This window comes from Erinaceus europaeus, chromosome 10 (genome assembly GCF_950295315.1).
Source record: "Erinaceus europaeus chromosome 10, mEriEur2.1, whole genome shotgun sequence".
NCBI lineage: Eukaryota > Metazoa > Chordata > Mammalia > Eulipotyphla > Erinaceidae > Erinaceus > Erinaceus europaeus.
In genome coordinates, this window is record NC_080171.1 from 99,192,492 (window position 1) to 99,219,342 (window position 26,851).

The following is a 26,851-nucleotide window of genomic DNA, read 5'->3' on the forward strand; positions in this document are numbered from 1 at the left end:
CATCCAAGCTGAAGGCAGGATCCTATGGGGACCCACAAAGGGGTCTGTTTTGTTGTTCCTAATAGAGATGACTGGTAATAATGGAGAGAGGGATTTATTCAAGGTCTAGGCCCATCATGTCTGTTTGGGAATCTCAGGATTCCCTGAATAGGGCCCCACCGGTAGTATTTTTCAACTTCTGTCTATGAGTGAGACCATCCCATATTCAAGACTTTATGTTTTTTAATTTCATTTGACTTAACATTGGTTTACTATATTACAATATTTTAGGACAGTTCACACGTGTGTGTGTGTGTGTGTGTGTGTGTAACCCCATCCACCACCAAAGTTCCTGTATCACTATGCCAAATGGAACTCTGCCTGTTACCTCTCCCACCCCCATCATTTCCAGTCTCAGAGTGAGGTGGTGGTGGTGGTTACAAATTTGCTTTATCTGTATTCCACATATGAGTAAAGTCCTCTGGTAGTTATCACTTCTTATTTTACTGACATAATCCTCCCAGTTCTATCCATTTTGGTAGATGGGTAACTTTTCCTTCTAAGCTCTCTTTTCCTCATCTGTAAAATGGGAGGATGAGAGAACCTCCTGTGCCAGTTGCTTTGAAAATGCTCTCAGCAGCAAAGTCAGCCTGTGCTGTTGCAGATGGCAGCTTTTACTATTAAGCTTGTTTCTTCCATTGCGCGGACACCTCCCACTCCAGCACTAGGCCCTGGCATTGCACAGCCCCATGTCTGCCAAGGCCAGTGGCTGCTTCAGTTACTGTCCATCTTAACAAGGCCAAAAAAAAAAAAAAAAAACCGTATTGTCTGCTGCAGTAATTCTGTATAATTAGGAAGAGGATGTTGGTGTTCCAGTTGTGTGTCCCAATCCAGATGGGAGCTCCAGTGCTGGCCTGTCTGAGGTGGGTGGCCACCATGTGTTCAGAATCTGCATCTGGGTACCATCCATGGTGAGGGCAAGCCCAGTTGGGTGTGTCCCCCTCTCTGGGTACCCTGATGCTGCTATAAGTGGGGTCTCATCATCATCAAACCAGACTTGGGATCTAATCAGCTTCTTAGGCACCTCAGTGGTCCAGATCCTAGACTGGGAGACTCTCCACAACTGCTGCCATTGCCCCCAATCAGAGCTGAGGAAATAGAGGCCACAAGAGGCGAGAGGGTTTGCTTGAGGCCACCCAGATGGTAAGTGGCAGAGCTGAGGTTCCAAGTCTTTTGGTTCTAACCTCCAATCTCTTCCTCTTAGACCACAGCTGCCTGTCATGTGGCTGAGCTGGCAGGCCCCCCAGGTCTGGGTGGGCTGTTATTGATTGGCCCTGACACAGACCTGCCCCTTTGATGCAGTGAGGCAGTGGGAGAAGGAAGAAGCTGTGTGAGATGGCAGAGGGATGGCCACTGTGCAGTCATAAGCCTTCACACCCTTAATGGTGAGTCAGGTAGGGAAAGCCATGGTCCAAGCACCTGAGTTCAGTCATCCTGCCTCAATGGCTGCCTGGATCCTGTGCATCTGGCTCGGGTGAGAAAAACTGACAGTAAGTCAGTGTGTGCAGACTTGTGTTTCTACCTTTCCACGGTCACTTCCTGGCTGTGTCCCCTCATCCAAGCAATGCAATACATTTATCTTCAGTTTCTCCCAAAATGGGAATAAAACCTCCCTGCCAACAATATTATTACAAATGAATAAACTGGCTGAAGTTTAGGGTGAGAGTGTGTCACAGAACCTACCACAGGAAGATGAGAAATTGTACCTTTATGTCAACACTTGTACTTGCTGTAAACCATTAACCCTCCCCCAATAAAAGGTTAAAAATAGATAAGAAGTAAACTGGGTAGAACTGGCACATAGTAAGTGCTCGGTTTTATTATTGTCCTTTGACTCGGGTGTCTACAAAATGAAGGTTTTCATGTACATCACAGGACCATTGTATGGGTGAAATACAACATGACTTCATAACATTCCTTCCTTCTGCTAATGTTTACCAAGAAGCTACTGCGTACTCTGTTCCAGTCTCTGGAGATGGAGTTCATGGTGCAAAACACATTTCCTACTTGGACAGACTTTGAATTTGATGGGGGAATCAGACATTCACTATGTCAGTGATGCAAACAATTATCTAATTGCAGCTGTGCTGAGTGCCTTAGCACAGCACCTGGCATAGTGCAAGTGGGATATGACTATTCTTTTGATTTCATTATGGCTAGGCACTTAAATATCTTCAATTTGAGTTAATACTAACACTGAAAAAGATTTCCCTGGATTTGTGCCATATTAACTGTAGAAGATTTGCTGCTTTTGGAGCAGTTTTTATTGTGGGAGTGAAATGCTATTTACATGGAGGTTCTGTCCAGGCTTAAGTTCTCCCCAGGTCACTGGAGCTGGGCAGCTCCTAGTCCTCAGCATGTGGTAGCCTTGGTCATGATCTTAGGCCCTGGGGATCAGACTGGTATTGGAAAGCACATTATGTAGAGGGTGTGATAAACTCTGACTGTGGAGTATGCATTTATGAAGTAGGGAGTTTTCCCTTGAAGCAGGAGTTCAAGCAGGGAAATAAGGTGTGACATCTTGTACAAATAGTGTGACCTTTGGAAGGTGAATTTCTCTAGGCCTCTGCAGACCCAGGGACCTCAGAGGAGACAGGCCAGCACCACTCTTCCCAGGACAACATAGGGCAAGCCTTCCAGGCTGAGGGTATTCTTTGATAAGCTTCTGATGACCAGAAACATAATGAGTCAGAACATAGCCACTGCAGCTAGACAGACTTGGGTTCAAATCCTGCAAACCCACTGTGAGACCCCAGGTAGGTTTCTTTATCTGAGTTTTGGTTAGTTCCTTAAATATCCTGGGGATTAATGAGAGCATCACGTGAGGCAAGTAGGACAAACTCCCATTTTGTAGCACACAATCTCAAGCCTCAATTCTCTCTCTCCTCCATTCTCCTGCTCTTCAGCATCTCTGTTCCTGAACCAAGCATTCACTCCGCCCTCTGGCATCTGCACAAAGTCTGCATCTGGAACAAAACTGCTTCCCACCCCGTATCCTGCCACCTCCTCATATGCAGCATTTGAGGATACATCTTAATGTAGTTGTAGTTTCAGGATTACCATGGCTGCTTCCTTGAAGAGCAGCTGGCTTACATTTTTAAGAAGGGAAAGGCAAAAACCAGGTCAAAATAAATAATACATCTTAGAATTTCAGTGTTAAAATGTGGAACTTCTATACAGGGAAAATTATTTCTAATTATTAAAAGTTTGAAAACACAGTGCCTCTAGAAAAAAAGGAAATAGAAATGGATACTATGAGAAGTACTAGCATATGTTTCTGTGATTTAACGGTTTCCTATAATAATGTGTAGTAGCTATTTTAAAAGCAGACGAATGACTCATGGTACCCAGCACCAACAGTTACTATGAAGGCAGGAAACTGTGCCCTAGGGAGGCAGGCGTGGGTTTGACTCCATCATTTACCAGCTCTGAGCTGAAGTGAATTATCATCCTGTCTTAGTTTCCTTTTGCTTCCTCTATGAAATGGGTTGTTGTAAGAGTAAATATCATGATGAATGTGTGTCAGTGTAGTACTTGTCCCTCCGTGGAGAAATTTCAGAACTTTTATATGAAATGCCTGGTTAATTTCAATTGTTGTGATTGTTAGTAGCTTAATAGTAAATTCTAAGGCTATAAAATCTCCTTCAATTACCACTTTGGCTAGATCCCATAAATCTGAATATATAGTGTCCTCATTGTCTTCAATTTTTCTTTCTTTGACTTGAGAATTGCTTATGAGCATATATACATGCATGTCTTTGTGTGTCTTCTGAATGATTAGACTTTTTCTATACTTATTAAGATGCTCTATATTCACTAAATCCTAGACATAATACACTAAGGTCAGAGAATGTGGTAATAAAACATATACTTTCTGGAAGTTATGAAAAAGTTCTTTATAGTCCAGAACATATATAATCAATTTTGTAGTCATTTCATGAATATTTGAAAATAATTATACTTTCATTTATATAAAGCTAAATAAGCTTGTTAATTTTGTTGACTCAGGCACGATATTCTCATATGCACATCCCAGGTGTGTCTGTGCATGTGTAGTCTTCAGGCACACACACTCACATACATACATACATTCCCAAAGAGAGATGCCAGAGTCTCCCTCTGTGCTTGTGGATTTGCTAAATTTCACTTTTCAAAAATTTCTGGCAGGGTGTGTGTATGTGTGTGTTGTGTTGTATATTTTTATGAATATAAATTCCATGCATTGAATATAAAATCCATGCACTGAAATGTGTAAATTTTTTTATCTTTTAACTTTTGATTAGTGACTTAATGTTGATTTACAAAATCATAAGATAACAGGCTATAACTCCATACCATTTCCACCAGAGTTCTATGTCCCCATTCCCTCCATTGGAAACTGCAGTTGTTTTCCCAAGGTCACAGATGTGGATTGACTGGTATTTCTACAAATATATATATATATGCCCATTTTTCCCATGGTCCTACCTTCATTACTTTTCTTTATTTTTTTTAAATTTCTTTATTAGAGGATTAATGGTTTACAGTCGACAGTAAAATACAGTATTGAAATGTGTAATTCTTAGTTCTCCTCAATCAGTTTTACTTTCCTTTTTTTTTTTTTGCCTCCAGGGTTATTGCTGGGGCTCAGTGTCTGCTCTATGAATCCACTGCTCCTAGAGGCTATTTTTTTCCCTTTTGTTGCCCTCATTGTTTATTGTTGTTGTTGGATATGACAGAGAGAAATGGAGAGAGGAGGGGGAGAGAAAGATAGACATCTGCAGACCTGCTTCACCGCCTGTGAAGCGACTCCCCTGCAGGTGGGGAGCCAGGGGGGCTTAAACTGGGATCCTTACACTGGTCCATGCACTTTGCACCATGTGCGCTTAACCCACCTGTGTTACCACCCGGCCCCACAGCTTTACTTTTCATTAATACTGTTCACACCTCTCTCTCTCTTCAATATTTTCTGCCTTGAATTCTGCTCGCCATTTCTGCTTTTGCTCAACCCTGGCAGCATCTGGGGTGCAGTGCCCAGTGCTCACGGAGAGCTGCTGAGGACAGCCATCCACTGTCCATTTGTATCTCCAAAAGTGCAGTCCCACAGTAAGCCACTCAGCCAAGTGCTGTGTACTGGGTCATGCTGTGCAGTCAGTCTGCCTCTCCCATCTCATACCAGGTAGCATGTCCCAAACACCCCCTAAAGTGATATCACAAGCCAGTGCCTTGACACATCACTGGACGATTAGAGCCTTTTTATCCTGTTGCATATTATTTTCTTAGTAAGCACCCTTAGGAGAATTTTTTGTCTAGCCTTTATTCTTTATACCAAGGACCGTTGCTTTTTTAAATGTCTTTTTTTTTACTTTGCCTCCAGGGTTATTGCTGGGGTTCAGTGCCTGCACTACAAATCCACTGCTCCTGGAGGCCATTTTTCCCATTTTGTTGCTGTGTTGTTAGATAAGACAGAGAAATTGAGAGAGGAGGGAAGACAGAGAGGGGGTGATAAAGATAGACACCTGCAGACCTGCTTCACTGCTTATGAAGCTCCCTGCAGATGGGGGGGGCTGGGGGCTCGAACTGGGATCCTTATGCCTGTCTATGCACTTCACACTATGTGTGCTTAACCCACTGAGCTACTGCCTGGACCCCTAAATATCTCGTTTTGTCCTTTAGCTAATGAATGGTTTTGGTGGATATTTGTGTATGGGTATGTACATAAATAAACAAGCCGAGACACAGCTAAGTGAGTAAATGTAAAAACTGACTTTAATCCAAAAGAGTTTTCTTCTGACTATACCATCTTAGACTTACTAAACTTCTTTGGTTAGTGAAAAGCACACATATTCATCCCTTTTTGTGTCCTGTTATTTTCCAATTGAGTTATAAATGCCCTCATTGCAAGAAATATTATGAACTAGAAATTCTAAAAATCTTACCAACATTGGTTTTAATTGATGCTTAGATGTTTGATGTATAGTGGGCAGTAATGTGACAAATCAGTCATCAGGATTGGGATTGAAATTTAAGTAATATCTCAGTGTTTCATAAGTCACCCCTAGGGGTCAGGTAGTGCCACACCTGGTTGAGTGCACATGCTACAACGGACAAGGACCCGGCCAGGTTCAAGCCCCTGGCCCCTAGCTGCAAAGGGAAAGCTTCACAAGTGGTGAAGCAATTCTAGTTCTCTCCAGATTTGTCTAACCACTCTGGTCTTGATTTCTCTTTGTCTCTACCCAAATTAATTAATTAATTGATTAATTAAAAAATAAGTCACCCTTTATGCTTTCAAGTAGACTGCTGATGTTTTGTGCTATCTTGCTGTGATTGATTGTGTCTACCATTATTAAATACCTTCTTTAATTTTAGGAATATATCTTCTGGATTTGATCTACATTGATTCTGCATATCCTGCCTCTGGCAGCATCATGGAAAATGAACAAAGATCCAATCAGATGAACAATATTCTCCGAATAATTGCTGATTTACAAGTTTCCTGCAGTTATGGTTAGTATCCCCTTGTTGTTTACATTGTAAAATCTTACACTAATACATTTGGGTTTGATACCTTACTAGTGAGATAACTCTAGAGATAAGGTAGCCCCCCACAAAGCTCTTTGCTTTGATATCTTAAACATCAAACATGTCCTAGACCTGTTACACAGAGGTTTGATTTTCAAGGAACACAAATGTATTGCAGATGAGGAAACTGAGGTTGAAGATAGTTTAGTCACTTGTCTAAGTAGCACAGACCAGCTCATTCATTTAGAAAGAGCTTTGTAGGCAGTTCATGGACAGTTCTCCTCCAGGAAGATTTAGGGACTCAGCACACTTCCTGCAGGCCCACCACAACCTCACCACCAGGTCCTATGACCTCACCATCCTCCTCTGGACCCCATGTCCAGATGGAAGATACAGAGAGACCCACAGAAGAGTGTGTGTGTTTTTTTTAAACATCTCTTTTTTTTTATATTTATTTTATTTATTTATTCCCTTTTGTTGCCCTTGTTGTTTTATTGTTGTGGTTATTATTGTTGTTGTCGTTGTTGGATAGGACAGAGAGAAATGGAGAGAGGAGGGGAAGACAGAGAGGAGGAGAGAAAGACAGACACCTGCAGACCTGCTTCACCGCCTGTGAAGCGACTCCCCTGCAGGTGGGGAGCCGGGGTTCGAACCGGGATCCTTATGCTGGTCCTTGTGCTTTGCGCCACCTGCGCTTAGCCCACTGCGCTATAGCCCGACTCCCAGAAGAGTGTGTTTTATGGGCCAGATTTGCACATAATGCATATAATTTCTGCCAAGGGAAACTAGGAAATGTACTCTGGCTCTGTGGACTTAGAAGGAAAAGGGAAGCAACCTGGGGAGAAGAAAAAAGAAAGGAAAAGAGGGCGTCGGGCAATAGCACAGTGGGTTAAGCGCATGTGGCACAAAGCGCAAGGGCTGGTGTAAGGATCCTGGTCGAGCCACCGACTCCCCACCTGCAGTGGAGTCGCTTCACAAGCGGTGAAGCAGGTCTGCAGGTGTCTTTCTCTCCCCCTCTGTCTTCCCCTCCTCTCTCCATTTCTCTCTGTCCTAACAATGATGACATCAATAACAACAATAATAATTACTACAACAATAAAAAGGGCAACAAAAGGGAAAATAAATAAATAAATTTTTAAAAATTTAAAAAAAAACAGGAAAAAAACAGTCACACCTGCGAGTTGGGTGATAGTGCAGCGGGTTAAGCACACATGGTACAAAGTGCAAGGACTGGTGTAAGGATCCCGGTTCAAGCCCCCAGCTCCCCACCTACAGGGGAGTCTCTTCACAGGCAGTAAATCAGGTCTGCAGGGGTCTTTCTCTCCTCCTCTCTGTCTTCTCCATCTCTCTCCATTTCTCTCTGTCCTATCCAACAATGACGACATCAATAACAATAATAACTACAACAATCAAACAACAGGGGCAACAAAAGGGAATAAATAAGTAAATAAATATTTTAAAAAGAAAAAGAAAAACAGTCACACCTGATCAGATCTGAAGTGTGGATGTGAGCAGCTGAGATGGGTGGAAGAGATGATTGATGATTGTCAGTAATGAGGTCAAGGATCAGAGAAGTCAGAACACTGAATGAGCCACTCATATGGATCCTGATTTCACCCAAGGTGATGATAGATTTTTGTGGTGCAGAGTTTAAGTGCAAGCCAGGTGCCCACTCCTCCAAATGGGTGTGAGCAACCAGCAGCCAGTCGGGAGATGCCAATAACAAAGATTGGTAGAATTGCAGATTGTACAGGGCTTTTATCAGAATGTGGAAGAGTAAAATTCTGGTAGCAACAATCAGGACAAAAATTAAACCAACCGTATCTAAAGTACACAGAGTGTGAGAAAACCAATATTCACCATTTTGGGGGTCCACAAGGAGCCAGGCTAAGCGTCCTGAAGAGTGAGTTCACTGAAACAACAAGATAAGATCAGCTGTCCTCCTGAGCAGAAGGACAGGTAGAGGCTATGTTCCCAGTGTCATTCTTTCCCTTCCCTCTCACAAGTACATCCACATTCCTTGCTGGGCAGGTTTTGGTATCAGGCAGACCTGAGTTCAAATCGTTGCTCTGCCTTTTGAAAAGCCACTTTCTTTTCATCCAGAGGTTTCCTTACCAATACATATGCTTGGTACATTGGAACTCAGTAAATGTACACCCTTAACACTGTTACCTTCACCTATATCTCCCCATTTTCAGCTTTGTGAAGCAGCTGTCATCATCCCATTTCAGAGATGAGAGCAGTAAGGCTTCTATAGAAACAAAGCAGTCTGTCCTGAGTCTCATAGCTCAGAATCACCTACAGGCACCTCCTGCAAGTGACCCTCTCTCTGCTGCTACTCTTCACACCCTCCCTCCCCCTGCCTACATCTCTCCCCCTTAATTTGCTCAAGGTTGTAGAGAGGATTGTGGAAGTTTTTCAGTCCCTTCAGGAGTAAAGTGACCACAAAGGTCTTCAGTGAGCAGCTGGCATCAGATATGCCTGGGAAGAGTTGACCTGGAGCCCAAACCTGGCTCTGCCGCTTCTCGGTGTATGGCCTCTGAGCACTGGGTTTACTACCTCTCCCAAGTGCAGCAGTTTACAGGTGTGAAATTTAAAGTATAGAAATCACTTGCTGCAGAGCCTGGCACAAGAATCTAGGTCCCCTTCTTTTCTGTTTTTTTAAAAATACTTTTTATTTATTATTAGAGACAGAGAGAAATTGAGAGGGGTGGGGGAGATAGAAAGGAGGAGAGATAGAGAGACACCTGCAATTCTTCCTCACCACTTGTGAAGCTTCCCCCCTGCAGGTGGGAACCAGGGCCTTGAACCTAAGACCTTGCACACTGTAATGTGTGTGCTTAACTAGGTGTGCCACCACTTGGCCCCTGGCACCTTTTTTTTCTTCTTAGGAAGCAGAAGCTCTCTGGTCCAGACTCTCAGGCCATTCCAGGGTCTGGATTGGCCCTCCATACCAGCTGAGAGTGTGTATCTATTGCCAAGGCATATGGGTGCCACTTCAGGCCTGATGACCCCTGTGTGCCCAGAGCCCAGGACAGTGCCTAGCCCAAGGGACCATCAGCAGCAAGTGAAAGTTTATATATGTCTCAATATCCAGGATTCATTTAGAGCTAAATTCTGTGATTCTCATGCTGCTATTTTGGGGCCTGGAGATAGAGGGGAGACTCATGCCTCTGGGTTTTGTCCACATTCCACAGATCACCTCACAACCCTGCCCCATGTGCAGAAATACCTAAAGTCTGTACGCTACATTGAAGAGCTCCAGAAGTTTGTGGAAGATGACAACTACAAGTAAGTGATCATCTTGTAGGCCGTGCCCTCCTAACTCTCTGTGACCTTAGTGTCCAAGCCCCTGTTGGGGATGACCTGGCCCTTGTTGGAACCAGTGAGTCACCGAAGGAGCTGCCACACCACAGCACCCACAAGCGAGTGCACATGTGACCTCTGCCCCATAGACCCCACTATGGTGCTGTCTGAGCATCTCTTCTCACTCACCTCTGGTCCAGCCTACAGACTCCATGTTAAAGAAGGAGGCACCTAGTCACTTATCAGCTTGGTTCTTCCAAATCACAAGAATAATGTGAATTTGGATTTCACTGTTGTACATGATGATGCTCCAGGTTTATGAACAACTCTTCCATTTCTCCAGACAGACAGGTGGAACTCTCTCTGAACCTGCTTCTTGGATAGGACAGCTGCCAGTGGTCCCAGCTCTCTGCAGGACTCTAGCCATTGGGCACTGGCTGAGACTCCTCTCCACCCCATCTTCCCAGTCAGGAAGACCTCTGTGGGCCCTTCCACTCACCCTGCTCTGGATTTCAGTCCTTTCTTCATTTGTGGAACCCAGGGGATACATCCAGCATTTTGTTACATTTAAGAGGGAGAAGGAGGATTCTTCATATCTATTCTGGCTGCCATACTTGTAGGACATCTTGATGAGACCAGCTAGAACCTCAGTATTTCCTCTTCCTATTCTTTCTCTTCCTCCCCCCACTTTTTTTTTTCTATCTTTCCTACCACCAGGGTTATCACAGGGCTCAGTGCCTGCATGACTCTGTTTCTGACAAGAGTCTTTTTTTTTTCTTTTTGATAGAAGGTAAGAGACAGAGAGAGGCAGAGAGAGGCGAGAGACTGAAGTGCTACTCCACCACAGTTGAAGTTTACCCAGCAGGTGCTCCCATGTAGTTGCCAGGGGCATAAGCCTGGCTTCTCACCATGGTAACATGCGTGTTCTGCCATGTGAGACAACTCTCGGCCCCTGAGTCTCAGTACTTTCTCATACAACCAGATATATTGACACAACTGTCAGCTCTCTTATAATCCTTTATCCCCAAATGTGAACTTTGCACTCATTTTTTTTTATATCATCATCTGAGCTTCACTATAGCAGGCAGAGGTTTTCAGATAAAGAGAAGCAGAGATAGAAAGAAAGAGGGATACAGCAAAAGATAGCATACACCGAAGTTGTCCCCAATACATTGGTGACTAGGCTCAAACTGGGTTGTGTACATGGTCAAGCCGTAAACTATTGAACTGTTTGGCTGGCTCTACATTTAATTATTTACTTACTTATTGATTGATTGATCCATTCATTCATTTATGTATATTTATAATAGAATTAGAGACAAAGAGGCAGAGAGAGAGATGACCAAAGCACAGAATCTTCCTTTAATCTGGTAGGGGCCAGATATGAACCTGGGTTGTACACATTGTAAAGCAGCACATTATCCAAGTGAACTATTTATGTAGACTAATTTTTAAATATTTATATATTTATTTATTCCCTTTTGTTGCCCTTGTTTTATTGCTGTTATTGATGTCGTTGTTGTTGTTGGATAGAAGAGAGAAATGGAGAGAGGAGGGGAAGACAGAGAGGGGGAGAGAAAGATAGACACCTGCAGACCTGTGTCACCGCTTGTGAAGCGACTCCCCTGCAGGTGGGGAGCCAGGGGCTTGAACTGGGATCCTTACGCTGGTCCTTATGCTTTGTGCCACATGCGCTTAACCCGCTGTGCTACCGCCTGACTCCTGCATAGACTCATTTTATATCTCATCATATTGGTTGTTTCCATTGTTGTATATCATGATTCCTTGAACTCTCATTATGTAACATGTATATCTCTTTCTATTTTGTCTCTTGAAAATTTGATCAACTTGATTACTTGGCCTTTATCCAAGTCACTGAAACTAAAGAATGGTCCCATAAGCAATAGCCCCAGGTCTCCCTGGATCCAATCATCAGGACCAGGAAGCTGGCTGTTAGCTCACATGTGCCAGCTATGGTTCTCCTCCCTAATTGGGTAACAGTCACCTGAGAAGCCTTCTAACCCTCCATATATCTGCAAATATGATAGTTCTGCTGATTGGCCATCTTTGGAAGCATAGGCATAATGCCTAAGAAAAATAAATCATGGCATGAAATTGTAACTTTGTATATAATAGCAATAGCAATGGATAAAAATCAGAGATAGGGAGTCGGGCAGTAGCACATGGGGTTAAGCGCATGTGGTACAAAGCGCAAGGACCGTCATAAGGATCCCGGTTCGAGTCCCCAGTTCCCCACCTGCAGGGGAGTCACTTCACAGGCGGTGAAGCAGGTCTGCATGTGTCTATCTTTCTCTCCCCCTCTCTGTCTTCCCCTCCTCTCTCCACTTCTCTCTGTCCTATCCAACAATGACAACATCAATGACAACAGTAATAACTACAACAATAAAACAAGGGCAACAAAAGGGAATAAATAAATATTTTAAAAAATCAGAGATATCCATTAAAATGATGTTTGCCACTAATTGAGCAGCATTTTCTGTTCCTGAAAAGAGTGTTCCAGAGTGTGAAATTATTCCTACTTACATTCTGGGATAATATTTTCCATTTATGTGCCAGTATTACGGTAAAAAAGACAGTTTTTCATTAACACTAATATCTTTTTTTTTTTTTCCCTCCAGGGTTATTGCTGGGCTCGGTGCCTGCACCATGAATCCACCGCTCCTGGAGGCCATTTTTTTCCCTCTTTTGTTGCCCTTGTTGTTGTAGCCTTGTTGTGGTTATTATTATTACCATTGTTGATGTCGTTCGTTGTTGGATAGGACAGAGAGAAATGGAGAGAGGAGGGGAAGACAGAGAGGGGGAGAGAAAGATAGACACCTGCAGACCTGCTTCACCGCCTGTGAAGCAACTCCCCTGCAGGTGGGGAGCCGGGGGCTCGAACCGGGATCCTTACGCCATTCCCTGCGCTTTGCGCCACATGCACTTAACCCACTGCGCCACCGTCCGACCCCCCACTAATATATTTTTAAGAAGAGGGGAGGCCTATAAATAAATACTTCTAGCCATGAGATAATACTTGGCTAAACGTCAGAGCATGAGTAATTACTGCTTCCATTCTGAAGGACATTGGACACCCCCAGCATACAAGACTTAACAGGCAGCCTGGACATTACAAAGACCCTTTGTTGTGGTCCAAGTGGACAAACTCGGGGAAGAATTCTTCATTTTCATCCTAAGGCCAAGACCACTGAGAGGGGCTCTTCTTGGGAGCCTCTGGCCCTGAGTTACTAGGAAACACATAGCACTTACTTAATGGTTCTGCCGAAGGAAACCATACTCCACCCAGTGCACACCAGAGTCTTGCTTCCCATCAGCTGCTGCAACGGTTCACTTACTCCCATTATGGCATTGTATTTCTAGCCTCTTTCTGCTTTAGAGTCCAGCCAGCACCATGTTTTTCTCAACTTTCTTTCCGTTTCATTTTATTGAAGAAAAACTACCCACATTTCCATCCCCTAGCAAGCGTGACCATTAGCTTTAAGTGACATAATTTGGAGCATTCTTCCGTGCACAGGAAATACATATGAACATAGAGAAGTAAAAATGGATGGATAGAAGTTATTAAAATGGTGCTCATACTCTACTTGCTATTTTTAACTAAGAGTATTGATTTGATTTGATTTGAATTTAACTAGAAGGAACTGATATAAAATATCAGGAATTGTTCTTCAAATAAATATTTTTTTCACCACAAGAGATATCATTCCTTAGTAGAGCCTTCTAAGGTTAATAAAACAAAGTCAAGAAAAACACTAAGAGGTCTTAGTCAACAAGTTTGTTTTCTAGGTTTCCATTGTGAAGAGGGTCAGTTAGTTGGTTAGTTATGAACAATGAGAATATGCCCTCTCCCTCCTCTCTTCAGCTCCCTTTCACCATCTTCAAGTTTTTTGTTATATTTTTATTACTATAGTGTTCAAGTTTAAAGCATACATATCATGTTTAAAAATCACAATTCCTACTGTCTCATGTTTTGAAGCAGGTTAAATTCTTTTTTGTTTGCTTTGTTCCTTTTTTTATTTGTTCTTTTTTAAATTTTTATTTATAAAATGGAAACACTGACCAGACCGTAGGATAAGAGGGGTACAATTCCACACAGTTCCCACCACCAGAATTCCATATCCCATCTCCTCCCCTGAGAGCTTTCCCATTCTTTAACCTTCTGGGAGTATGGACCCAGAGTCATTATGGGGTACAGAAGGTAGAAGGTCTGGCTTTGAAGCACATTAAAATCTTACCATCCATTGTTTCAATGCAACTTCTTCATTCCAAGGATCTATATTTTAAAATCAATCCCTTTATCCAGCTTTTTTTTTTTTAGCATGAAGTAGGTTTCTCACCCTAAAAAAAAAAAAAAAAAAAAGAGTCCATAGGCCTGCATCCTCTGATCTTTTATAAAAAGGTCTGCCTCTGACTTTCCTAACTGCTTTGCTTCTTACCATCAAGGACCTCAGGCACTGCCCCACTGATTCATAGCATCAGGTGTTACTAGAGAGAAGTCCCCAGCTGGTCTGATCTGAGCTTCCCCTCTTCCTTAAAAACAATATTTGTTTATGGATCAGCAAAGTAGCTCACTTGCATAGTGGGCCTGCTTTGACATGCTCAAAGGCTTAGGCCTGAGACTCAGGTTCAAGGCTAGCCTTCACCATGTTGGAGAAAGCTTTGGTGCTGTTTTTGTTTATTTGTTTGCTTTCCTATCTGTCTCTATCTCTATATATATTTGAAAAGTTGTCCCAGAGCGGTGAAACTGTGATGATAACAAAAATAAACTAATAAAAATACTGATGGGAGAGAGAACCAGAATATCATTAGAATATATAGTGCTGGGATTGCACTCAGGACTTTATGTATGTAAGCAGTGCGCTTTACCACTGTGCCACCTCCTTAGCCACTAAACTTTTCCTCTTAGAAGTGACTTGTTTTGGTCTTCCTGGTGGGTGAAGAGTTCCTTGAAGTTGAACAATCTTCTGAGTAGAAGATTCCAATTTCTCTGGAGTGTGATTTCTTCACTTTGGGATTATATCTTTGCCTATTTCTGCCCTTATTTCTCAGACTCCCTCTTTCAGAGATTTTTGGAGTCTCTAATGGCTATCATCTGTCATTTTTATCAGTGGTCACCAGATGATCCGTTTTTTCTTGGGCATTCATTCATCTTCTTATTGCAGTACTTCACTTATTCCTGTAGCACCTCCAGTCTCCTTTTTCTTTCACTCCTTTGTGTCATCATCTCATTTTCTTCCTTCTTTCCTCCCTTCCTTCTCCTTCCTTCCTTCCTTCCTTCCTTCCTTCCTTCCTTCCTTCCTTCCTTCCTTCCTTCCTTCCTCCAGGGTTATTGCTGAGGCTTGGTGCTGGCACTACAAGTCCACTGCTCCTGGAGGCCGTTTTTTTTGTCCCCCTTTTTATTGGATAGGACAGAGAAAATTGAGAGAGATGGGGAACATAGAGAGGGGAGAGAGAAAGATAGACACCTGCAGACCTGCTTCACCGCTTGTGAAGTGACCCCCCGCTGCAGGTGTGGAACAAGGGGCTTGAACCGGGATCCTTGCATGGGTGCTTCTGCTTCACACTATGTGCGCTTAACCCAGTGTGCTGCTGCCTGACCCCTTCATCATCTCATTTTCCAGGCTTAGTTTCCTTCAACCCATGTTCTTCTGCATAAATTGTTTTAAGCTCAGCGTACTCGGGTGGGGGGTAGAATTCCCTGTGTTCCTTGGTGTTGCCTTCTGTGCTCCTTTCCCTCTCCTTTACTCCTTTCTACGAATCCACTGCTCCTGGAGGCCATTTTTTCCATTTTGTTGTCATTGTTACTGTTGTTGGACAGGACAAAGAGAAATCAAGAGAGGAGGGGAAAGACAGAGGCAGAGAGAAAGATAAGCACCTGCAGACCTGCTTCACCACTTGTGAAGCCACCCCCTTGCATGTGGGGAGCCAGGGCTCAAACCAGGATTCTTAGGCCAGTCCTTGCACTTCGCACCATTTGTGCTTAACCTGCTGCACTACCGCCCAGCCTCACCTTGTTTCCATTTTTAAGAAGCTCTTTTCTGTCTAGCCCATGACTCTGATGGAGGGTGGCAACAGGGTGTATGATGAGCTGGCTTTTCTGCTGCTGGGCTGTAAGGTTCATGGGTACTTGATTTCCCCTCCTCTGTTGTTTCCTGGGGGCTTGTAGAAACAGGAAATAGGGGGTTGGGCCAGTAGCACAGTGGGTTAAGTGCACGTGGCACAAAGCCCCCGGCTCCCCACCTGCAAGGGGAGTCACTTCACAGACAGTGAAGCAGGTCTGCAGGTGTCTGTCTTTCTCTCCCCCTCTCTGTCTTCCCCTCCTCTCTCCATTTCTCTCTGTCCTATCCAAAAAAAAAAAAAACAGGAAATAGTCTATTTAGATACATGGGCTTGATCTGAAGGCTTATTTCAGTCTTTTCTCCACCTTGTCAAGAGCCGTTTCTCATTCTGCCCCCAGGGCTCATAACTCTCCTCCAGTCCCCCCACTCCCCTCCCAACCACCACACACACACACACACACACACTCACCTGATGTCTTCATTTCCATCAGATTTTTCATCTGCTTTCCACCTATTTCACCCATTTCTTGCCAGAATCTAATGCCACTCTGAAGAGGGAAATGTCAGGAGCCCTCCTTCAGAGCCACTAAAAGGTCTCAGGCCAGGCTGGAGGCTAGCCAAGTTACCACTCTGTGTCACACTTCAGAATCCTCCTTCTTCCTCCTTGGCTGCAAGTATCTAGATATCATGGCTTCAGTTCATGCCCTTGGCCTTATTGAATTACAGCTGGTATGTTCTTTTGCTCTCAGCCTTTTAGAAATGTTTATTGGGAGAGTCTGGTATTTGCCCTTCTTACCCAGAAATTATTATTGTTACTATTATCTTTTTCACTAGTGCTCTGCTCAGCTTTGGATTATGGTAGGGCTGGGGATTAAACCTGGCATCTCTGAGCCTCAAGTATAAAAGTCTGTTGGGCTACCACTGGTACTAGCTTCCTGACCCTTCACCCAGAAATTTTTCATTGGAGCTTAACAACCACAACAGTAATAATAATATTGAGGTGTCAGTGCTCAATCGTGTGTCTGTTCCCTCATCTCTCTTTGGAAGCATCTGAAAAGGACGTTAGTATCATAGTTTAAAGCCCTAGTTTGAAGTCAGACAGTCCTGGATTTAGTCCTGCACTGGGTCACTTATTAGCTCTATAAATCCACTTAACCTGGCTACTTCTCAGTTTCCTCATCTATAAGACAGGGATAATAAGTATACCTGTTCCATAGGCTTAGGGTTGTCTTGAAAATGAGTATATTTATGCTTGGCAGAAATGAGCCATGATGACTTCGTTTACTATGTCTTCTTAACCATAGCATAACTGTGGTAAATCCATCCGTCAGCCCCAGGGGCTATGATCTGAAGCCGACCTCAAAGCATTCCTGCGTTCAGTGACTGTGATAGTCCTTAACAGCTGCCTCCCAGCCCCAAACATGATCAGTCCCCACTGATACACCAGAGTCCCGCTGATCTCTGAAAAATTTCTCTGTTTCAGACTGTCACTCAGAATTGAACCAGGAAGCAGCTCTCCAAGACTCGTCTCCTCTAAGGAAGATCTTGCAGGTATTGTAGCCATCTCAAGTGGGATCAAACCCACAGTTAGCCAAAATGTGGCTGCCAAGGCTTGTCTTAACTTTGAAACCAAAGGACCAAGTTGCATTTTCAAGCTGTTAGAAGTCCCACAATAACCTATTCAGCCTCCTGATCATGGGGAACACTCTTGAGCTGAAACTTCTAAGAAAATTCTAGAAGCATCCTTATGAGTGGCAATCCCAGAGCCCCAAGTTGAGAGCACAGAAAACTCCAGGATCTTCTCCAGACACCCGGACCTGTGTCATCAGGCTAGCTGCCCAGGTGTGGGTTGATATGCCCTGGAGTGTTTGATGTCACCAAACACTGGTAGCTCACCCTTGTGGAGCTTCAGTTTGACTCATATATTTGGGGCACACACAGTATCTCTAGTTGATTAAGGAGCAGACTCTGGGACTGGGAGATTGCTCGCCCAGTATCATGTATACCTTACCATGTGTACAATCCTGGGTCTGTGCTCTGCCACCATGTGGAAATGCCATACCATCCGCAGTGGGGGACTACTATGGATGGTAGGGCAGTGCTGGTGTGCCTGTCCTCTTCTCTATGGAAAGAGAGAGAGAGAGAGACAGAGAGGGAAGGAGAGGGAAAAGAAGATAGGGTGGGGGAGGCAGCTCAGTGATAAGGAACATGTGCAAGATCTTGAAACCATTCCCTGGTACCACATAAAAAAAAAAAAGTGGGATCTGAAATAAGAATGGAACTCTGCTACTCCCAGATCTGTCACTCTACCTCTCTGGACTTCGGTGGAGGTGGTACTTGTGCTCACCTGGTGGGTCTGACAATGCTGGAAAAGGTATGCTGTCAGCGTGCTGGTGGCTTTGTTGTTATTCCTGCACAGTAGTCAGTATTCCAACCTGCCCTTGGTTTTGGAGTTGATCTTTGCTGGTGCTGGTTGGGGAGGAAGCAGATTGGGAGTGGGGTTCTAACTCTGTCCCCCACACTCCCACCCAACACCCAACCCCCCCCCCCCCGTGTGAGCATGGGTCATACTTGTGTGGGTTCTAGACCACTGCAATCCTGGACAAGTGACTTCACCCTTCTGCCCCTGGTTTCCTTAATGGGGATAATAAAACCTCTGGCCCAGGATTGTTGGAGTCAAGATTAAGTGGTACTCAGTGCAGATTCTGAGCTGCACTGAAGTGAAGACTGTGTGTGTGTGTGTGTGTGTGTGTGTGTGTGTGTGTGTGTGTGTGTGTGTGTGTGTGTGTTTTGCAAGCTGCTGCCTGCTCTGGTGCCAACCTCAGCCTGCTACCCTGCTGAGTCACACTTTTTGCTCTCTGGAGCCAAGCCAGCACAGCAGTCACCTATTCTGCCAGGCAGGGGGCTGCAGAACAAACAGGAGGCAGTGTTGCAGCCACCACCTAGACTCCCCCAGTCGTGGCCTCTATCCTGACTCCAAGATCCTTGCCTTTTACAGCTTCTTCTGGCTTCCCAAATCCACTGGTAGCAGTGACCACCAGGAGGGAAGCTTGTCACTGTCACCTCAGCTCTGTCCCTAGAACTTTCTAGAACATCCCCTCACTCAGCAGTTTGCTCTCAGATGCTCAGCTACCTGCACCTAGCCTATGGTGTGCACAGGAAATAGGAAATAGCAGTAAGACTCTGAAGCAATTGGTTAGGCCCAGTGAGGGAACAATAGGAAACCCTAACCAGTTAAGACCTTCTCCAGGAAATAATGCCAACCTTCCAGAGCAGAGCACTGACTCAAATATAAAAGTGTTTGTCCCTCCGAGTCTTCTCCACATATACATCTATCTAGATAGACTTTCTTTGTAGCCCTTTCTGGTGAATATCCCATAATAAGGACATCACATTTTCTGACCTTCTGCAGATGCCAAGAAATCATGCACTTTTTTTTTTCTTTTGCCTCCAGTCACTGGGTCTCAGTGCTGGCACTACAAATCCACCACATCTAGCGGCCTCTTTCTTTCTTTCTTTCTTTCTTTCTTTCTTTCTTTCTTTCTTTCTTTCCTTATTTTTTTCTTTCACTTCATTCGATAGGACAGATATAAATTAAGAGGGCAGGGGGAGGTAGAAAAAGGGAGAGAAAGGTAGACACCTGCAGACCTACTCATGAGTCGTCGTCTCCTGCAGGTGGGGAGCAGGGGCTTGAACCCATGGGGACCCTTGTACATAGTACTATTTGTGCTTAACTGGGTGGGTTGTCGCCTGGCCCCAACACTATCACATTGTCTTCCACTGCTAGAGACTCAACTCTCAGTGTCCATTTTCCCCCCAAATGTAGATCTGTACCCTACTACTAGCAGACTTAGAAAATTAACACAGCTAATTGGAGGGGAAAGGCTCAAGAGCTGGACCACTCACTGAACCTGGGGGCAGGGAAGAAAGAGTTGATTTGGTCTATAATGCTGGCTCTGGTCTATACTGGAAACCAGCCCAAGCTGGGACACAACCCCTGGCCAGCCCATCTCAAGGTTCAGCCAGACTCTCCTTCCATCCTGTCTACCATTGCTTCCACCTGGGTCTATTGTTGATTAGCCACAGGAGGCCAGAGCCCAGCAAGTTAACCAATCTCAGAATCACAGCAGGAAATAGAATTGTCCCCAGTGGCTCACATGAAGAGGCTTTACTGAAGGAAAAACAGGAATAGGAACAAATGCTTCACATAAAGAATGGCAAGTCACCCCTACACCACTAGGCCAAAGGACACGGGGTAGGAAAAATTGTCACCACCACCACCACCACCCCCAACCCCGTGATTGCTGATTTACAGGGTATGATCATCTGGGCAGGAGCGTGGAACAGGGAGGAGGTAGGGAAGAAATGACCTGACCTCTCTCCTCTGGCTCCAAGACTGCAGGAACCTCCCATGGGCTAAATCCAACTGGAAGCCCAGAGTGAGGATGTGGAGAGCCAGGCCATATACACACCTGAGGGCAAGCAGAACACCCAGCAAACCCACAAAGCCTCAGTTTCTCCAAAGTGGGCACAGTATACCTCCTTCTCAGGGTCAGTCTGGAAATTTATTGGTAGTGTGTACATAAAACACTTCACACAGTGCCTGGCACACAAAACACATTCAAGTGTGACTTTATTAGGGTGGTGCTACTATTGCTACTACTGTCTCTGTCACTGAGCCAGCTTTCAGATTTTAGTGCAGTGTCCTTGCCTCAGGGAAGCCCGTCCTCTCCCACTAGACCTTTCTGGATCAGGTAGGCCTCAGGGGTTGGCACACTGTGGGCCCAGTCCCACCCTACCCTGTTTTTTGTAGGGGAGCACAGCCATACCCCATCTATTGACATGTGGTTTATGGCTACATTCGTACAGCAGTGGGATAGTTGAGTAGCTGGAACAAAGACTCTGGGGCCTGCAAGGCCTGGAACACTATGGACTGTAACAGAAAGCTTGCCCTCTTTATCCACTGGCAGTGCTCTGTGCTTCTCCACAGCGTACCCCACGATGATGATTATAGTTATCTGTGTGCTTCCTTGCCCCACATCTGCCTTCCCCATCAGAAAGTCCCCTGAGTAAAGGCTCTCATGAGTTCCCTACCCTCCTCCTTGATCCCAGCACTGCACGCAGGGGCCCTGTGGGTATGGGTACCTCATTTCTCCAGGCAGATCCAGAACCACCTGCTGACTCAGCACTCCCTTCTGGAGAAATGCTGATGCAGCAGTTTGCACACAGTGGAGCAAGTCCCAGTTCACAGGAGTGTTTTCCACTAATTTTCCAAATCCCTGTCTCCAGCTCTGGAAGCAGGATGTGAAGGTTTTCATCGATCACCAGAGGGCCTGGGAGTGCCTAAAAGGCTTCAGACACACTCAGTGGTCCTGGCTTCCTACCTAAAACCTTAGGCAACAGAGTAGCTTGTACTACCAGCACCTTGGGGACATCCTAGAGATCCCATGTGGGGGCTGGACCCAAAAGGAAGCCCCAAGATGACTTTCCCTTGTCTGGCCGTTAGACCAGTCTGCGTGGCAGGAGCCTGGCGAGACCCAGGGACAGGAATGTGCCTCTTACAGTCCCAGGAATGGGAGGAACGCAGCTTTCCTCAGCTACTCAGGAGAGCAGTTCTGGGCCCTTTTTTCAGCATGCAGGCACCTCTACCTCTGCCTAGGAGGAGCCCCAAAATACCTTTATTCATTTACTTAAGACTTACATGTCAAGGGACTTCTGAGAGCTAAGCACTTGCTATGAAGCCTGGGACTAGGGTGTCAGAAACCCAGTGAGACAAAAAAAGACCTACCTGTGTGAGGAACCTGAACATCATTGGGGGAGACAGATGGCAGAAGTCACAGAGAGCTAAAGGACATCAGTGTGAGCAAGACAAAGATGGCCATTGGGTACCCTGACCTTTCTCAGAAGCTGTGCCCACCTTAACCTGGGCCCTGGGAGGTGCTGACCTCACATAACACTGGAAGCAGCCCTGGTCTGGAACATCTCTGAGGCTTTGGCTAATTTCATAGTGGTTCCTAGCTGTGGCTATGGCTGTGTCTTTGATGGCCTCTGCACCCTGCTTCTTCCCTGGGGAGTGGCTGTGTCAGTAGTACCACACCAACAAATAGACTGTGGAAAGGAAATAGAGACACCTCAGTTTCTGATCCAAGAAGGAAAAAAAAAAAAAAGACCAGAAATGCCACATTTTCGATCCTTGCCCCCTCCACCCATATGTAATATGTAGTTTGTATCAGTGAACTAATATTTTCCTGGAGAGTCCAAATCATAAAGAACGGTAGCCCCCAGAGAGGGCAAGTAGTGTTTGTGTGTGCCTCCGGCCTGGTGAAGACATTTTCAGATTCTGTGAGCCTCGCCTTCACACGGCTTGACCAACTGACAGGTTTTCTGTAAGATTCCTTGGCAGCAGAGCAAGAGCTCAAACCCAGGCCCTTGAGAGTAGGTAAAGCACACTTGACCACATAAGCTATCTCCTGGAACTTAAGAGTTTTAAAAACCAAAACAATGATAGCAGCCATCAGGTATTGAATGTGCTCTCTCTGCTGGGTACTGGTATGTGTTATGAGCATTTCTCTTGTGTTCCCTCATACCAACCTACAAGGTGAGAACCCCATTTACCAGTGATGGAGGTGAAGCCCAGGTGAAGAAGAGGAGTTCAGTGCTGAGCCCAGGGATCTGGACTAGTTGTTCCCTGTGTCACTAGCAGGATGTGTGTGTTGGGGGCGGGGGGGGGGGGGAGGGGGGGAAGGTACACAGCATTCTGACCTCATTGCTGTGTACCCTGACCTGAAGGAAACTTTGCTACAGCCATGGATTTCCTACAAACACTCTGAGTCACACTTTGTCCTACTTGCTCCTTAAAAGGCTGTCCCATGTGAGAACCAGAACCTCAAACTTACCTTGGCATTCAGTTTCCTTCTCTTACCCCACTGAGGTGCTTTGGACCTGCCTACTTGTACCTGAGAGTAAGGTGCTTATCTGTCTACCTCCTGGTATTTCTTTCTACCCAGGATATCTCACTGCCAGGAAACTGGGGAAACCTTGCGTCTCAGTGGTGGGTTCTACTGTCTTGGGCAAGGGGCTTCAGGTGGCAGTCAGTGACACTGGTGTTCCTTCTCTCAGACACGTTCAAGGGTTTTCCAGAGGTCTCTCAGACTCTTGACTCAGGCAGGTGCAAAATCCACTCTAGAGGCCTGCACAGCTCCCCTTCCCCCCATAGTCCCTCAGAAGTTGCCCACTGCCAGCCTCTTGCTGCTTGTGTTACCCTGCACCCTCAACTCTCAGGGTCACCTGGGTCCATGGAAGGTCATGCCCAATCTTATCCCAACAGACCTGTGAATGCAGCAAAGCACAGGTGGCACACTACCCTTCTGACTGCTGGTGACCTAGTTCAGCCTCCCAGGTGGTCTGGGGATTCCCCCTCTACATTCTCCTCTCCTTTTTATATTCTCCAAATGGAAAAGAGACCCTTTAATGAGATGCTCAAGAGCTGAGAAAAAAAGTCATTGTCTCTTTACTCAGGGATCTTGAAGTCCCCCATCTTAGTAGCCTGTTTGGTCTAAATCCAGCAGAGGAACCAGGACTTGAACCCAGCTCCGTCTGACACTGCAGCCCCACCATGTCCAAACTCCCCACATGGCACCTACATTCCTTGCTCTGTGTCCCCTGGGTCTTCTGACTCCAAGGGGAGAATGCCTGGGCCTTGCCACAGCTAAAAGATGATCGGGTGCCATTTTTCAGAGAGAAGTGAACTGGGGGCATTCTGAGTGATGTATGAGACAGATCTTGGCTCACAGCATGAACCCATGAGAGCTGCACGTCTGAGGAATAAAGAATGTGTGTGAATGTAAAAGTGACCAGCTCCCAGGCTCCACCAGGAAACCTGGCCAGAGAAGGTTTGTGTTTCAACACAAACAGACTTTCTGTGCATTGGGCCCAACATCCTGGAGAACCACAGGGCTCTGGCAGACCCAGCAAGGGCCCATATCCCTGGTCTGGGAAGAGAGCTCACAGTGCACACAAGAAGGAAACCAAGACACATGGAGCTTCCTTCTCAAATCGGGTGAACGTTACACCCTGTGCCAGTTGCTCAGCAGCTCCTGGAAGTGGCAGCTGCCTGTCCCATCTTCAAGAGGAAACAGAGACTCAGAAAGCAAGGAGGCTGGAGTAGAGCTCCCAGCTCAACCTGGGCAGCATTTGGACTGGAACACAAGTCTTGTGACTTCAAATTGAGGAGTTTGCCTTCTGCCACAGCTGTCTCCCATTAGCATCTGATGTGCGAGACTTGGAAAGCATGCCCAGGAGTAGCGGTGGGCTGCCAGACTGCTGAAATCGGGCAGTGCTGACCCGGGGCAGGACCACATGGATGCCGATGGAAACCCGTGGGAATGAGACTCACTGTCCCAGCGCATGCCCTCCTTGGCAGCGCTGGCTCTCCTGCAGCCCCAAGCACCATGGCCAGCCATTTGGCACACTAAGCAGTGCTCCGACTGCTTGTCCAGCCCTGCTCTGGATGCTCGTGTCTGCTGGGGAAGATGAACAGTCAACAGGAAATCACACACTACTCCTCACATACACATGGACAGGCACTCTGAAGGAAAGGTGAAGGTCTCGTGAGAGCCAGTGACTGAGGCCTTCACTCAGGAGGATGGAAACTATGGCCTCTTCGTGAGAATCCAAGAAGAACTCTGCAAAGCCCTGTACCCGGTGCCTCAAATGAAAGCTCTCACTGTTGTCTGATTTAACCCCTGAAGATGAAAGATCAATTCTTTCCTGTACCTTTTTCTCTTTTTTTTAGAGAAACATACAGGCTAACCACAGGTCACTTCTGGGGCATTTCAGGCTTGTCCACTGGGGACAGAAGGGCAATATTCTGGTGCTGGCTGGCAGGCTGAGTGAGGAGCCAGGCAAGGCTCCTCCAGTTTATTCTCTCAAGAGACCAGGACCAAGGAAAGAGACCTGTGTCTTTGTGCCCCAGCCCCAGAAGTAGGCATGACCACTGCTAAGCAAGTAGAGGTGACAGCTGAGGTGAGGAGAGCAGCCTTTTGCCTCTGAGACACCTTCTTATAGAATGACAGATGAATCAAAGACCACATTCCTTGCATCTACAATGAGAATTTTCTTACATGTTCAGTCTATTGACTCTGGTTTTACACTTCATTCTTTCAGCCTTTCCTTCTCTGCCCACAAGCACTGATTACCTACCTTCTGTTCCAGCTCTTGGAACTCACAGCAGGATAACCTTGCCCTTTCCCAGTACCCTACATGCCCCTGTACTGACAAGTCCTGCATGTGTCTCTGACTGCCATTTGTCTCATACACCAGGTTCAGTCCCAATAAGCCCCCCATCCCACTGGACCTTTTGGCTGGCCCAACTCCTATACTTCTCTCATCCTTTTATCTCTGTCCTGGTCTGTGGTCTCAGCCACAGCCAATTGCTCCCCAGCTAGTGATCTTTCTAGAGTAGCAAAAAGAATACAACTCAGCTCTCTCCAAGAAACTTCTCAGTAGCCAGGGGCTGGGCAGTGTCACAACCAGTTAAACACAGTTGTTACCAAGAATAAGACCTGGGCTCAAGCTCCTACTTCCCACCTTTAGGGGAAAGGCTTCATGAGTGGTGAAGCAGTCTACAGGTGTCTCTCTCCTCTCTGTCTTCATCTCCCCTCTTAATTTCTTTCTTGTCTTATCAAGTAAAAAGGAAGGGGGAAAGAAGGAAGACAGAGAGAGAAGGAGGAAGGGGCTTGGGAGACAGCATAATGCTTATGCAAAAGGCTTTCCTGCCTGAGACTCTCAGGTCTCACCATCATCAGCCAGAGCTGAACAGTGCTCTAGTCTCTCTGTCTGTCTATCTGTACCTCTCTAATTAAATAATAAATGAAATACTGAAAAAATTCCCTATTATTATGCTATTAAAAATAACAAAAACTATTAATAATGAAGGAAGGAGGAGAGAAAGAAAGAAGTGACCACTAGGAGCAGTGGATTCATCTTGCAGGCAGAGTCCCTAGTGGTAATTATAAAATAAAAATAATAAAAAACACTTCTCAATATCCCCCTCCATACTCCTTATAGGACCCTCAGCTCTGACCATGCACCTCCCACCTCCTCACCCCCACACACGTTCTACACCCTGAGCTCTTTAGCTAGACTGGCTCTTTTCAGTTTTCTGGTAAGATCTGCCATCTGGCAGCTAGAAGTCTTTGTACATGCTCCCTGCTTCGAGCATGCATACGTGCACACACACACTTGCACCTGCCTGACGCTGACTCCACTAGTCCTCTTCTATGCCTTTGTTTTTCACTTCCCATGTTTGGCAATATACAGCTCATTGTTCCACCACTCACTAGCTGCTCATTCAGGCAAGTTCTTTTTTTTTTTAATTTTTTAATTTATAAAAAAGAAACATTGACAAAACCATAGGATAAGAGGGGTACAACTTCGCACAGTTCCCACCACCAGACTTCCGTATCCCATCCCCTCCCCTGATAGCTTTCCTATTCTTTAACCTTCTGGGAGTATGACCCAAGATCATTGTGGGATGCAGAAGGTTGAAGGTCTGGCTTCTGTAATTGCTTCCCCGCTGAACATGGGCGTTGACTGGTTGATCCATACTCCCAGCCTGCCACTCTTTCCCTAGTGGGGAAGGGCTCTGGGGAAGCAGAGCTCCAAGGCACATTGGTAGGGTTGTCTGTCCAGGGAAGTCTGGTTGCATCCTGCTAGCATCTGGAACCTGGTGGCTGAAAAGAGCGTTAACATAAAAAGCCAAACAAATTGTTGAACAATCATGGACCTAAAGGCTGGAATAGTGCAGATGAAGTGTTGGGGGGCCCTCCATTTTGTAGATAGCTAGTAACCATATTTTAGTTATATTTCAAAGGGCCTGTAGCTGTACTAGTGTTTTTGTCTGTTTGTTTATTTGTTTGTTTGGT

General features: G+C 45.5%; 1 protein-coding gene across 16 annotated transcripts in view; it reads left to right on the forward strand.

Annotated features, from left to right (window-relative positions):
- RALGPS1 (Ral GEF with PH domain and SH3 binding motif 1) overlaps positions 1-26,851 on the forward strand; it is a 353,198-nt gene that overhangs the window by 289,349 nt on the left and 36,998 nt on the right. For all 16 annotated transcript variants that reach the window (XR_009552096.1, XM_060200191.1, XM_060200189.1 and 13 more), the window contains 3 exons: positions 6,388-6,525; positions 9,738-9,831; positions 17,410-17,477. Coding sequence is in view for 15 of the 16 variants with exons in the window: in XM_060200191.1 (XP_060056174.1) it covers positions 6,388-6,525; positions 9,738-9,831; positions 17,410-17,477 (300 nt within the window). In the remaining variant the exon portion in view is untranslated. The remainder of the gene's footprint in view (positions 1-6,387; positions 6,526-9,737; positions 9,832-17,409; positions 17,478-26,851) is intronic.